Raw genomic sequence first — 13,985 nt, 5'->3', positions numbered from 1 at the left:
CTTCTAGTTCCGACAATGCGGTAATAACCAACAAGTAATCTAACTAACAATTCCAAAACTACTGTCTTATACACACAAGTGTAGGGGGATAAAGAATATGTACATAAAGATATATGAATGAGTGATGGTACAGAGCAGCATAGGCAAGATACAGTAGATGGTATCGAGTACAGTATATACATATGAGATGAGTATGTAAACAAAGTGGCATAGTTAAAGTGGCTAGTGATACATGTATTACATAAGGATGCAGTAGATGATATAGAGTACAGTATATACGTATGCATATGAGATGAATAATGTAGGGTATGTAACATTATATTAGGTAGCATTGTTTAAAGTGGCTAGTGATATATTTTACATTTCCCATCAATTCCCATTATTAAAGTGGCTAGAGTTGAGTCAGTGTCAGTGTGTTGGCAGCAGCCACTCAATGTTAGTGGTGGCTGTTTAACAGTCTGATGGCCTTGAGATAGAAGCTGTTTTTCAACCATTCCACAAATGACTTGTTAACAAAATATAGTTTTGGCAAGTCGGTTAGGACATCTACTTTGTGCGTGACACAAGTCATTTTTACAACTGTTTACAGACATTATTGTACTTAACTCACTCACAATTCCAGTGGGTCAGAAGTTTACATACACTAAGTTGACTGCCATTAAACAGTTTGGAAAATTCTAGAAAATGACGTCATGGCTTTAGACGCTTCTAATTTACATAATTTGACTCAATTGGAGGTGTACCTGTGGATCTATTTCAAGGCCTACCTTCAAACTCAGTGCTTGCTTGACATCATGGGAAAATTAAAAGAAATCAGCCAAGACCTCAGAAAATAATTGTAGACCACAAGTCTGGTTCATTCTTGGGAGCAATTTCCAAACGCCTGAAGGTACCATGTTCATCTGCACAAACAATAGTACGGAAATGTAAACACCATGGGGCCACGCAGCCTTCATACCGCTCAGGAAGAAGACACGTTCTGTCTCCTAGAGATGAACGTACTTTGGTGCGAAAAGTGCAAATCAATCACCGAACAACAGCAAAAGACCTTGTGAAGATGCTGGAGGAAACGGGTACAGAAGTAGGTAGGTACACTTCAACTATGACAGACAAAATGAGAAAAAAAATCCAGAAAATCACATTGTAGGATTTTTTATGAATTTATTTGCAAATTATGGTGGAAAATAAGTATTTGGTCACCTACAAACAAGCAAGATTTTTGGCTCTCACAGACCTGTAACTTCTTCTTTAAGAGGATCCTCTGTCCTCCACTCGTTACCTGTATTAATGACACCTGTTTGAACTTGTTATCAGTATAAACGACACCTGTCCACAACCTCAAACAGTCACACCCCAAACTCCACTATAGCCAAGACCAAAGAGCTGTCAAAGGACACCAGAAACAAAATGGTAGACCTGCACCAGGCTGGGAAGACTGAATCTGCAATAGGTAAGCAGCTTGGTTTGAAGAAATCAACTGTGGGAGCAATTAGGAAATGGAAGACATACAAGACCACTGATAATCTCCCTCGATCTGGGGCTCCACGCAAGATCTCACCCCGTGGGGTCAAAAGGATCACAAGAACGGTGAGCAAAAATCCCAGAACCACACAGGGGGACCTAGTGAATGACCTGCAGAGAGCTGGGACCAATGTAACAAAGCCTATCATCAGTAACACACTACGCCGCCAGGGACTCAAATCCTGCAGTGCCAGACGTGTCCCCCTGTTTAAGTCAGTACATGTCCAGGCCCATCTGAAGTTTGCTAAGAGAGCATTTGGATGATCCAGAAGAAGATTGGGAGAATGTCAGATGAAACCAAAATATAACTTTTTGGTAAAAACTCAACTCGTCGTGTTTGGAGGACAAAGAATGCTGAGTTGCATCCAAAGAACACCATACCTACTGTGAAACATGGGGGTGGAAACATCATGCTTTGGGGCTGTTTTTCTGCAAAGGGACCAGGACAACTGATCCGTGTAAAGGAAATAATGAATGGGGTCATGTATCGTGAGATTTTGAGTGAAAACCTCCTTCCATCAGCAAGGGCATTGAAGATGAAACGTGGCTGGGTCTTTCAGCATGACAATGATCCCAAACACACCGCCCGGGCAACGAATGAGTGGCTTCGTAAGAAGCATTTTAAGGTCCTGGAGTGGCCTAGCCAATCTCCAGATCTCAACCCCATAGAAAATCTTTGGATGGAGTTGAAAGTCCGTGTTGCCCAGCAACAGCCCCAAAATATCACTGCTCTAGAGAAGATCTGCATGGAGGAATGGGCCAAAATACCTGCAACAGTGTATGAAAACCTTGTGAAGACTTACAGAAAACGTTTGACCTCTGTCATTGCCAACAAAGGGTATATAATAAAGTATTGAGATAAACCTTTGTTATTGACCAAATACTTATTTTCCACCATAATTTGCAAATAAATTAATTAAAAATCCTACAATGTGATTTTCTGGATTTTTTACAGGCCTAAACTACAGGCCTCTCATCTTTTTAAGTAGGAGAACTTGCACAATTGGTGGCTGACTAAATACTTTTTTGCCCCACTGTATATCCACAGTAAAATGAGTCCTATATCGGCCACTCAGCAAGGAAGAAGCCACTGCTCCTAAACCGCCATAAAAAAAGCCGGACTACGGTTTGCAACTGCACATGGTTCTCTTGTCTAATGAAACAAAAATCGAACTGTTTGGCCATAATGACCATAGTTATGTTTGAAGGAAAAAGGGGAGGCTAGCCGAAGAACACCATCCCAACCGTGAAGCACTAGGGGTTGCAGCATCATGTTATGGGGGTGCTTTGCTTCCAGGAGGGACTGGTGCACTTCACAAAATAGATGGCATCCTGAGATAAGGAAAATTATGTGGATATATTGAAGCAACATCTCAAGACATCAGTCAGGAAGTTAATGCTTGGTCACAAATGGGTCTTCCAAATGGACAATGACCCCAAGAATACTTCCAAAGTTGTGGCAAAATGGCTTAAGGACAACAAAGTCAAGGTATTGGTTTGGCCTTCACAAAGCCCTGACCTCAATCCTATAGAAAATTTGTGGGCAGAACTGAAAAAACTTGTGCGAGCAAGGAGGTCTACAAACCTGACTCAGTTACAGCAGCTCTGTCAGGAGGAATGGGCCAAAATTCCCCCAGGTTATTGTGGGAAGCTTGTGGAAGGCTACCCAAAACATTTGACCCAAGTTAAACAATTTAAAGCCAATGCTACCAAATACTAATTGAGTGTATGTAAACCTCTGACCCACTGGGCATGTGATGAATGAAATAAAAGCTGAAATAAATAATTCTCTCTACTATTAATCTGACATTTCACATTATTAAAATAGAATGGTGATCCTAACTGACCTACGACAATGAATTTGTACTAGGATTAAATGTCAGGAATTGTGAAAAACTGAGTTTAAATGTATTTGGCTAAGGTGTATGTAAACTTCTGACTTCAACTGTATATACAGTCGTGGCCAAAAGTTTTGAGAATGACACAAATTAATTTTCACAAAGTCTTCTGCCTCGGTTTGTATGATGGCAATTTTCATATACTCCAGAATGTTATGAAGAGTGATCAGATGAATTGCAATTAATTGCAAAGTCCCTCCTTGCCATGCAAATGAACTGAATCCCCAAAAACCATTTCCACTGCATTTCAGCCCTGCCACAAAAGGACCAGCTGACATGTCAGTGATTCTCTTGTTAACACAGGTGTGAGTGTTCACAAGGACAAGGCTGGAGATCACTCTGTCATGCTGATTGAGTTTGAATAGACTCGAAGCTTCAAAAGGAGGGTGGGTGCTTGGAATCATTGTTCTTCCTCTGTCAACCATGGTTACCTGCAAGGAAACACGTGCCGTCATCATTGCTTTGCACAAAAAGGGCTTCACAGGCAAGGATATTGCTGCCAGTAAGATTTCACCTAAATCAACCATTTATCGGATCATCAAGAACTTCAAGGAGAGTGGTTCAATTGTTGTGAAGAAGGCTTCAGCAAGGACAGTCTCCTAAAGTTGATTCGGCTGCAGGATCGGGGCACCACCAGCACAGAGCTTGCTCAGGAATGGCAGCAGGCAGGTGTGAGTGCATCTGCACGCAGAGTGAGGCAAAGACTTTTGGAGGATGGCCTGGTGTCAAGAAGGGCAGCAAAAAAAGCCACTTCTCTCCAGGAAAAACATCAGGGACAGACTGATATTCTGCAAAAGGTACAGGGATTGGACTGCTGAGGTAAAGTCATTTTCTCTGATGAATTTCCTTCTTGATTGTTTGGGGCATCTGGAAAAAAGCTTGTCCGGAGAAGACAAGGTGAGCGCTACCATCAGTCCTGTGTCATGCCAACAGTAAAGCATCCTGAGACCATTCATGTGTGGGGTTGCTTCTCAGCCAAGGGAGTGGGCTCACTCACAATTTTGCCTAAGAACACAGCCATGAATAATTTCCACTCAAGGATTGTGTTTTACAGGAAGTATATGGTATTCCAATTAAAGATAAGTAACCTTATCTTGGAATTGTTATATGCAAGGATGAAAAACAAAGGAGTGAATTAAACTTTAACCCCATTATTGAGAAAACAAAGAAGAAATTGAACCTCTGGTTGTTGAGAGACATTTTATTATATGGTTGGGTTTTATTGTCCAAAGCGGAAGGGTTATCCAGATCAGTTTATGTCTTGTTATCACTTGAATTATCCCCTAAAATTGTAAAGGACTTAAGATTCTTTATAATTTTATTTGGAGGAACAAGTCTCACTATCTACAGAAATATATTCTCACTAATACCGAAGAACAAGGATGTCTTGAGGTTTTAGATTTCAATACTCTAAATAATACTTTTAAAATAAATTGGATTCTGAAGTATGTTAATAACCAGAACAGTATTTGGAATGTCTTCCCTAAGTATTTATTTGACTCTGTTGGTGGTTTAGAATTTTTGCTTCAATGTAATTTTGATGTTGATAAAATCCCAGTAAAATTGGCCAAATTACAAAAGCAGGCAATTTTAGCTTGGATGTTAGCGTATAAATACAATTTTTCCCCTCACAGATACTTTCTATGGAACAACAAAGATATACGATTAAAAATAAGTCTCTTTTTTTTCGTAAATGGTTTGAGAATAAAATTATTTTGGTTGGTCAGTTACTGAATGAGGATGGATATCTACTTTCATATGAAGAATTTCTTGATAAGTTTAAAATTCCAATAACCCCGAAAGAATATGCATTTGTTTTTGATGCGATTCCAAGGGGGTTGTATCTTTTTAAAATTCCTCTGTGGTTGATGTATAACATAGATTTACATGAAAATATATTAATTGTCAATATTAACATCAAAGATAAATGTAGTAATAAACAGATTAAGAATATTGTTTGTGATACTACAATTCCCTCAGCAAGATGCTTTTGGTCAAATATCTATGGTGATATACAATGGGGAAAAGCATGGAAAATTGCTCACAAATATTGTATCAGTAACAAGGTAAAGGAAGTTTCATTTAAAATGTTACATAGAATTTATCTTGTGAAACTCGTTTTGGAAAGATTCAAGCTGAATATTGACTATAAATGTGATTTCTGTGGAATGGAGGAGACAACCCATTTTGCATTTGTTTTTTACCTGTATTTATAGTTGACTTTTTTGGATTGATATAATAATTCTGTTATAAAAAGAAATAGGACCGGTTGTACAATATAATGGTTTTGATATAATGATTTATTTCAGAAATTCTGACATTAATTAAATATACTAAATCTTTATCAAATTGCTAATAAAATTAGGTAAATTTCATATTCACAAATGCAAATGGTCTAATTCAAAACCTAACTTTTTTCACTTTATAAATTAATTTAAACAATATGGCATTACTTCAAATAAAATGGAAAACAAAAAGGCAATTAAAACTTGTATTATAAATCAATTTGATTTGTTTGTTTAGGATTCCTAACAATGTAAATCGTTTATGTACAGTTGAAGTCGGAAGTTTACATACACCTTAGCCAAATACATTTAAACTCAGTTTTTCACAATTCCTGACATTTAATCCTGGTAAAAAAAATCCCTGTCTTAGGTCAGTTAGGATCACCACTTTATTTTAAGGATGTGAAATGTCAGAATAATAGTAGAGAGAATAATTTATTTCAGCTTTGATTTATTTCATCACATTCCCAGTGGGTCAGAAGTTTACATACACTCAATTAGTATTTGGAAGCATTGCCTTTAAATTGTTTGACTTGGGTCAAATGTTTTGGGTAGCCTTCCACAAGCTTCCCACAATAAGCTGTCCTCCTGACAGAGCTGGTGTAACTAAGTGAAGTTTGTAAGCCTCCTTGCTCGCACACGCTTTTTCAGTTCTGCCCACAAATGTTCTATAGGATTGAGGTCAGGGCTTTGTGATGGCCACTCCAATACCTTGACTTTGTTGTCCTTGAGCCATTTTGACACAACTTTGGAAGTATGCTTGGTGTCATTGTCCATTTGGAAGACCCATTTGTGACCAAGCTTTAACTTCCTGACTAATGTCTTGAGATATTGCTTCAATATATCCACATAATTTTCCGTTCTCATGATGCCATCTATTTGTGCAGTGCACCAGTCCCTCCTGCAGCAAAGCACTCCCACAACATGATGCTGCCACCCCTGTGCTTCACGGTTGGGATGGTGTTCTCCGGCTTGCAAGCCTCCCCTTTTTTCCTCCAAACATAACAATGGTCATTATGGACAAACAGTTCTATTTTTGTTTCATCAGACAAGAGGACATTTCTCATGTGCAGTTGCAAACTGTAGTCTTTTTTATGGTGGTTTTGGAGCAGTGGCTTCTTCCTTCCTGAGCGGCCTATCAGGTTATTTCGTTATAAGACTAATTTTACTGTGGATATAGATACTTTTGTACCTGTTTCCTCCAGCATCTTCACAAGGTCCTTTGCTGTTGTTCTGGGATTGATTTGCACTTTTCGCACCAAAGTACGTTAATCTCTAGGAGACAGAACATGTCTCCTTCCTGAGTGGTATGATGGCTGCGCGGTCCCATGGTGTTTATACTTTTAGGCCTTTTGAAATTACTCCCAAGGATGAACCAGACTTGTGTAGGTCTGCAATTTTTTTCTGAGGTCTTGGCTGATTTCTTTTGATTTTCCCATGGTGTCAAGCAAAGAGGCACTGAGTTTGAAGGTAGGCCTTGAAATACATCCACAGGTACACCTCCAATTGACTCAAATTGTGTCAATTAGCCTATCAGAAGCTTCTAAAGCCATGATATCATTTTCTGAAATGTTCCAAGCTGTTTAAAGGCACAGTCAACTTAGTTTGTGTAAACTTCTGACCCACTGGAATTGTGTTACAGTGAATTATAAGTGAAATAATCTGTCTGTAAACAATTGTTGGAAAAATGACTTGTGTCATGTACAAAGTAGATGTCCTAACCGACTTGCCAAAACTATAGTTGGTTTACAAGAAATTTGTGGTGGTTGAAAAATGAGTTTTAATGACTCCAACCTAAGTGTATGTAAACTTCCAACTTCAACGTTATGCTTGTTTGCATGTGACTATTCCTCTTTTGTTTGTTGATGTTTGTTAAATTAAAAATAAATTAAAAACGAGGGAGGAACAAATTAATTTTAAATGGACCGTACTTGCCCAGAAATTCGTCACTCATTCGTCCCTTGACGAATGTGTTGTTTTCAGCCACCGGTAGCTTGCTTTATGCTGTACAGTCAATTATATTTGCATGTCTACTTATATTTACTATATCATTTTTAATAAACATCTACTGTAGGATAACTAGCAAATTAATTAGCTATTTAACGTTAGCCTGCCTAGCTACTTCTGAAGTAAAATGCTTTATTTGTACAATTTCCAAAAGCTAACCAAACAAAAGCATAATTACTTTTACAAGACGTGTTTGTGCATTAGTAGCAGAATTTCTAACTTATGTACATTCGTTTTTACTTACACTTGTATGTTGAGGTTTTAAGTTTTGGCGGACATTTCTTAGCGGATGCACAATCATTGCGAATTGAATTATGGGGCATTTCAAGCCCCGAAGTGAACGTAATTGTTCACTCGCAAACTCCATTAAAAACGAGTGCTGAGGGGCTTACGTTGCAAACTTTGACCACAAATATGTCCCTGGCGATTCCCCCAAGGGCATAACACGGAACCCAAACCGGCTGCGTGCGTGCGCCATCGTGCATAAATGTATTTTGTCCGCCCACCCCAAACGTGATCACGACGCGCAGGTTAAAATATCAAAACAAACTCTGAACCAATTATATTAATTTGGGGACAGGTCGAAAAGCATTCAAATGTTATAATAATTTTAGCTAGCTAGCTAATTTGTCCTGGAATATAAACATTGCGTTGTTATTTTACCTGAAATGCACAAGGTTCTCTACGCCGACAATTAATCCACGCATAAAACGGCCAACCGAATATTTTCTAGTCATCTCTCCTCCTCAGAAAAATAACTGTTTTCTATTTTAGTCCTTGGAAATTTAGATGCTCGTTGGTGCAAGCAATAATTGAATAACAGATTTCTAAATGTATTTTGCGACGCGACCGTTGTAGTCAGCCTGTTATGAGTTTGAAACGTAGCCGTTATGTCTGGGGAAGCACAGGCGACTATGTTATTTATTTATTTTTTAGATAGAATGACTCAACAGCCAACATTAAAAACGAGTGCTGAGGGGCTTATTGTTGCAGACTTCCCTAACTTGGCTGACGACAAATATGTCCGCGGGGATTCCCCCAATGGCGTAGGTTTGAAACGTAGCCGTTTATGTCAGGGGAAACAGGGGATTTCATGTTGTTAGGGGAGTTTGAGCCCGAGTTACTATATACAGGCAAGTTCAACGTTGTGTCCTGTTTCGTTCACGGTAGTGTGAAACATAAGTAGTATACGAGCTAACTAGCGTTCTAACGTTTCACTTGTGTATTTAGTTTGACGAGCCTATAACAACACAGGAGCGCTTGCATTCGTCTGTAGACTACACTTCTTCGTGATGGAAAGGAGAGCAAGAAATTGCCAATTACAAAGCCATTCGGACTCGAGTTTGGTCCAGGAAAACGTAAGTATGTCCAAAGTATGAGGTTTCTATGTTTTACACTATAGCCATTACCATATATATCATTGAATATTATCTGCTGTTGGCTTGTGTGGATGTATGTATGTGTTATGCAACATAGCTGACTTGAAACATTGTTAACAGTTTCAAGACCATGGGCCTTTCTCATGATGGAAAAGTAGCATGAAGACAGGACCTGTTCAATGAGTTGGGAGGGGGGCACATTCAGAGCGGGGTGTTGCGAGAACAAGCGGTATTTTGTTAGATAACAGGAGCCAGGTGCGAGATAACGGTATGAGCGCATGGATGTTCTTCACAGCAACACTTACATCTATCAACAGAAGCGCCAAGAGGCGGGGACCCGCCTGAGCGCCTGCAATAGGCTGAGCAAGTTTAAACCACGCTCTACAGTATAAAGAATACTGTTTTACATACGTCTTGTCAGTTCTCTGTTCTGCCCTGCGCGGTATTACAGTGAGCCCGTATATACGAAAATTGCATTTACCACTTATTGCTTAGCTAATGAAAAATACATAGTATACAATCGGTGACTCATTGTCATATTTATCCTGATACCAGATTTGAATTGACGCAACTCTAACAGAAGTCAAATGTTATTTGTCAAACAGATTGAAAAGGAGTCTTAGAAAACAGTACCAGAAAGTCAAAAAAAGGTATTAAATACTGTGTTGTACTTTTAAGTAACGACCCTCGCTAATTAATATCAACACTTATATTTAGTTTTTCTTCTTCTCCCGTCTTCAGTAAATTTAAGATAAATTGCCCTGTGCCTGTAATTCCGTTACCAAAAACCCCAGGTCGTTAAGATATTTTATAATTTGTCTCTGGAGGGAAGGTAATAAAAGTTAACATAAGTAACAATTAAGGTAGACCTGTCAATTAGACTGTTTTACTGGTATCATTTTAGTTTAATCATTAAGTTATTTAAACTAAATTATGTTACCAAATCAGTAACAAGATTTCAGAAAAATAGTTAATGGGATTTATTCAATGGAATTTGCTACAATGGGAAATTATTGTAGTCACAAACCACATTGCACGTGCACTACGTTTTTTGATCGCCCCAATAGTAAAAACCGTATTACCTTGTTTAATGTGGCATGAACACAACCAGGCATGTTTTCATCAGATTGTAAAACTAATCACTTAAAGTAGGCTACCTGCGCATGTTGTCCACTCCAGAATATACCGAACAAAAATATAAACGCAACATGACACAATTGCAACGATTTTACTGAGTTACAGTTCATATAAGGAAATCAGTTCATTTGAAATAAGTTCATTAGGCCTTGATCTATGGATTTTACATGACTGGGCAGGGGAGCAGCTACGGGTGGGCGCCAGGTGAAGAAGATCCTGGGCTGGCATGGTTACACGTGGTCTGCAGTTGAGGCCGGTTGGACCTACTGCCAAATTCTCTTAAGCAGGTGTTGCTGCTTTAAAAAATAACAAGAATGAAAGTCTAGCCTATGCCTAGGCCAAATAAAGCAATTATTATCCAGTTCTGAAGACTGTAGACTGCTTCTATCCAGCCCATGACCTATAACCTAACTCAATATGTTAAGACCATTCCTCCTCAGACTCACTGCTCCATCATGTGCGTGCCACACACGTGTTCCATGCTTAAGCTCCTCCACCAGAAAGGAATATTAAATAAGATTTGTCTGCAATTAGCATTTGCCAAGGCTTTCAACAACTATCTTTTGTCATGATTCGTCCAGTTGTAGCATTCAATTTCGTGCTATAGTCCAATGGTCGTTTGTTTTATTTTTCATTAAATAAACATTTATTTGGTTGGCCAAAAGGGGGCGATACCATCTTATATCACAATGTTTTACTGGTACATAATCACGATAGGATTATTTAGGATATATCACCTATTTAGGATAAATCACCATGTAAAGAATTACATTGATATCCATAATTATGCATTTCTGAATACAAATCAGAACAGGGACCCATGAGGAAATTCAGTTTCCTCTATTTTGTTACCGGGTGTAAAGACACTTCACTTACTCTAGTTCAATAACCAAAATAGATGTTTTCAAACTCAAGGAGTCATGTCATAGCTGACACCCCATTCTTTCTGCAGACATCTTTGAGTCTTAATTAGGAACAGATATCCCACATGGAAAATAATAATGAAAAACAAATAAGAATCTTGTATGGCGCAAACAATCCTGTTTAGTATCTAAGACTTTATATATTTTGCCTTATGTCAGTGTATTTGTATATGTGTCAGAGGTTGGAACCAGTTCAGGGAACAGAACATTAAAATACATTTCAATGAACAGAAACTGAACAGGAACGAAGGTGATCCGTACTGTTCCGGGAACAGACCCGTTATTTTAAAAGCATGGGAAACGGTTAATAACGTTATTTTACAATCCGTTTTTTCTAGTCCCACAAAAAAACGCAACAAAGCACCAATGCAAAGCCCTCAATCTGTAACAAAAGTTATTCCAGTGTTGACCTGCAAGCTGCAAATCTTTGACAGGCCCCTCCCCCCTCCGAAGGATAGGCTACTGTACTTACGTTTCAAGCGTTATTCAGAAAATGGGAAATGTTTTTATTAGCTACAGAAGACTAGATTAACCTTTTCAATGCTATATGTATGGGTATGTTGTATTTACTAACTACAAAAGGTAAGATGTGTTTTTCATTCTGGTGCTGCTCTGCACACACAAGCTTGTTAGCTCGGTAGATCTAGCTAGTTAGCTCAATGGACATTCAAAGTTTCTCCTTAGAAACCGCTCCTCCTAGGTATAATTCTGTGGACCTGATTCAGATAATGCATGTCATAACAAGATGCCCAGCGCTTCTAGACTCCTGAACCCTCTCTCGCTCTATCCCCACCCTAAAATTTCAGTCGCATCTTGCGTTATAGGCAAGGTAGTTGTTTGTCCATCTGAACTGATGGGTAAAGTAATTTAATGAGCTAAATATAAACTTGATTTCACAGGTTAAAAAAATGAAACTGAAAGAAACGATATAAACACCTTTTTTTTCCTTTTTTTTTTGAACCGGTACCAGAATGTATTTTGCTGGTTGGACGAGTGGAACGGGAAAAAAATTGTGGTTCTGTTCAAAACTAAACTAATGGAAAATAGTTCAGGTTCCAACCCCTGATGTTACTGTTAACTAACTTAATCCTAGTAAAAATTCCCTGTTTTAGGTCAGTTAGGATCACCCCTTTTATTTTAAGAATGTGAAATGTCAGAATAATAGCAGAGTGATTTATTTCAGCTTTTATTTTTCATCACATTCCCAGTGGATCAGAATTTGACATACACTCAAGTAGCATTGCCTTTAAATTGTTTGACTTGGGTCAAAGGTTTCTGGTAGCCATCCACAAGCTTCCCACAATAAGTTGGGTGAATTTTGGCCCATTCTTCCTGACTGAGCTGGTGTAACTGAGTCAGGTTTGTAGGCCTCCTTGCTTGCACACGCTTTTCAGTTCTGCCCACAAATTTTCTATAGGATTGAGTGATTATGTGATGGCCACTCCAATACCTTGACTTTGTTGTCCTTAAGCCATTTTGCCACAACTTTGGAAGTATGCTTGGGGTCATTGTCCATTTGGAAGACCCATTTGCGACCAATCTTTAACTTCCTGACTGATGTCTTGAGATATTGCCTCAATATATCCCCATCATTTTCCTTCCCTCATGAGGCCATCTATTTTGTGAAGTGCACCAGTCCCTCTGGCAGCAAAGCACCCCCACAACATGATGCTGCCACCCCCGTGCTTCACGGTTGGGATGGTGTTCTTCTGCTTGCAAGCCCCCCCCCCCCCTTTTCCTCCAAACATAACGATGGTCATTATGGCCAAACAGTTCTACTTTTGTTTCATCAGACCAGAGGACATTTCTCCAAAAAGTACCATCTTTGTCCCGATGTGCAGCTGCAAACTGTAGGCCTTTCAGGTTATGTGGCTATAGATACTTTTGTACCCGTTTCCTCCAGCATCTTCATGGGGTCCTTTGCTGTTCTGGGATTGATTTGCACTTTTCGCACCAAAGTACGTTCATCTCTAGGAGACAGAACGTGTCTGCTTCCTGAGCGGTATGACTGCGTGGTACCATGGTGTTTATACTTGCATACTATTATTTGTACAGATGAGCGTGATACCTTCAGGCATTTGCTCCCAAGGATGAACCAGACTTGTGGAGGTCAACAACAAAAAAATTCTGAGGTCTTGGCTGATTTCTTTTGATTTTCTCATGCTGTTAAGCAAAGAGGCACTGCGTGTGAAGGTAGGCTTTGAAATACATCCACAGGTACACCTCCAATTGACTTAACTGATGTCAGTTAGCCTATCAGAAGCTTCTAAAGCCATGACATAATTTTCTGGAATTTTCCAAGCTGTTTAAAGGCACAGTCAACTTAGTGCATGTAAACTTCTGACCCACTGGAATTGTGATATTGAGTTATAAGTTAAATAATCTCTCTGTAAACAATTGTTGGAGAAATGACTTGTCCTGCAACCAAGTAGATGCCCTAACCGACTTGGCCAAAACTATCGTTTGTTAACAAGAAATTTGTGGAGTGGTTGAAAACGAGTTTTAATGACTCCAACCTAAGTGTATGTAAACTTCTGACTTCAACTGTACAGCTATGCCTTTGGTCTCCCATCCAGGATTTTAACCAAGCCCTGCTTAGCTTTGATATTTGTCACTGACTACCAATGTGCTATCATGAGAACGATTGAGTAGTCTCCACTTAATAATGAAATGGATTCACTGCTGTTATCGGAGTCATTACTCTTCCTCCCCAACGGTGTCCCTCTATCTCTTCCCCTCCTCTCCTTCCCCGCCTCTCCTACTTGCTACTCCTCGCGGCGGACTTTGCGTCTTTCTTCAATAAGTGTGACGTTGCATGTGTCAGTAGTATGCAAG

The 13,985-nt window shown here is 39.1% G+C and overlaps 1 protein-coding gene across 2 annotated transcripts in view; it reads left to right on the top strand.

Annotated features, from left to right (window-relative positions):
- Window positions 1-8,646: 8,646 nt before the first annotated feature.
- The window catches only part of LOC115132319 (F-box only protein 6-like), a 30,949-nt gene continuing 25,610 nt past the window's right edge, over window positions 8,647-13,985 (top strand). Inside the window, exon 1 of one of the 2 annotated variants that reach the window (XM_029664853.2) lies at window positions 8,647-9,069. In XM_029664853.2, coding sequence (XP_029520713.1) covers window positions 9,004-9,069 — 66 coding nt within the window. In that variant the 5' untranslated portion in view covers window positions 8,647-9,003. The remainder of the gene's footprint in view (window positions 9,070-13,985) is intronic. The other variant, XM_065020790.1, reaches the window with a different exon arrangement.

This window comes from Oncorhynchus nerka, linkage group LG7, assembly GCF_034236695.1.
Source record: "Oncorhynchus nerka isolate Pitt River linkage group LG7, Oner_Uvic_2.0, whole genome shotgun sequence".
Classification (NCBI taxonomy): Eukaryota; Metazoa; Chordata; class Actinopteri; order Salmoniformes; family Salmonidae; genus Oncorhynchus; species Oncorhynchus nerka.
The sequence above is the reverse complement of the archived record's forward strand: the minus strand, read 5'-3'. Positions and strand labels throughout refer to the sequence as shown.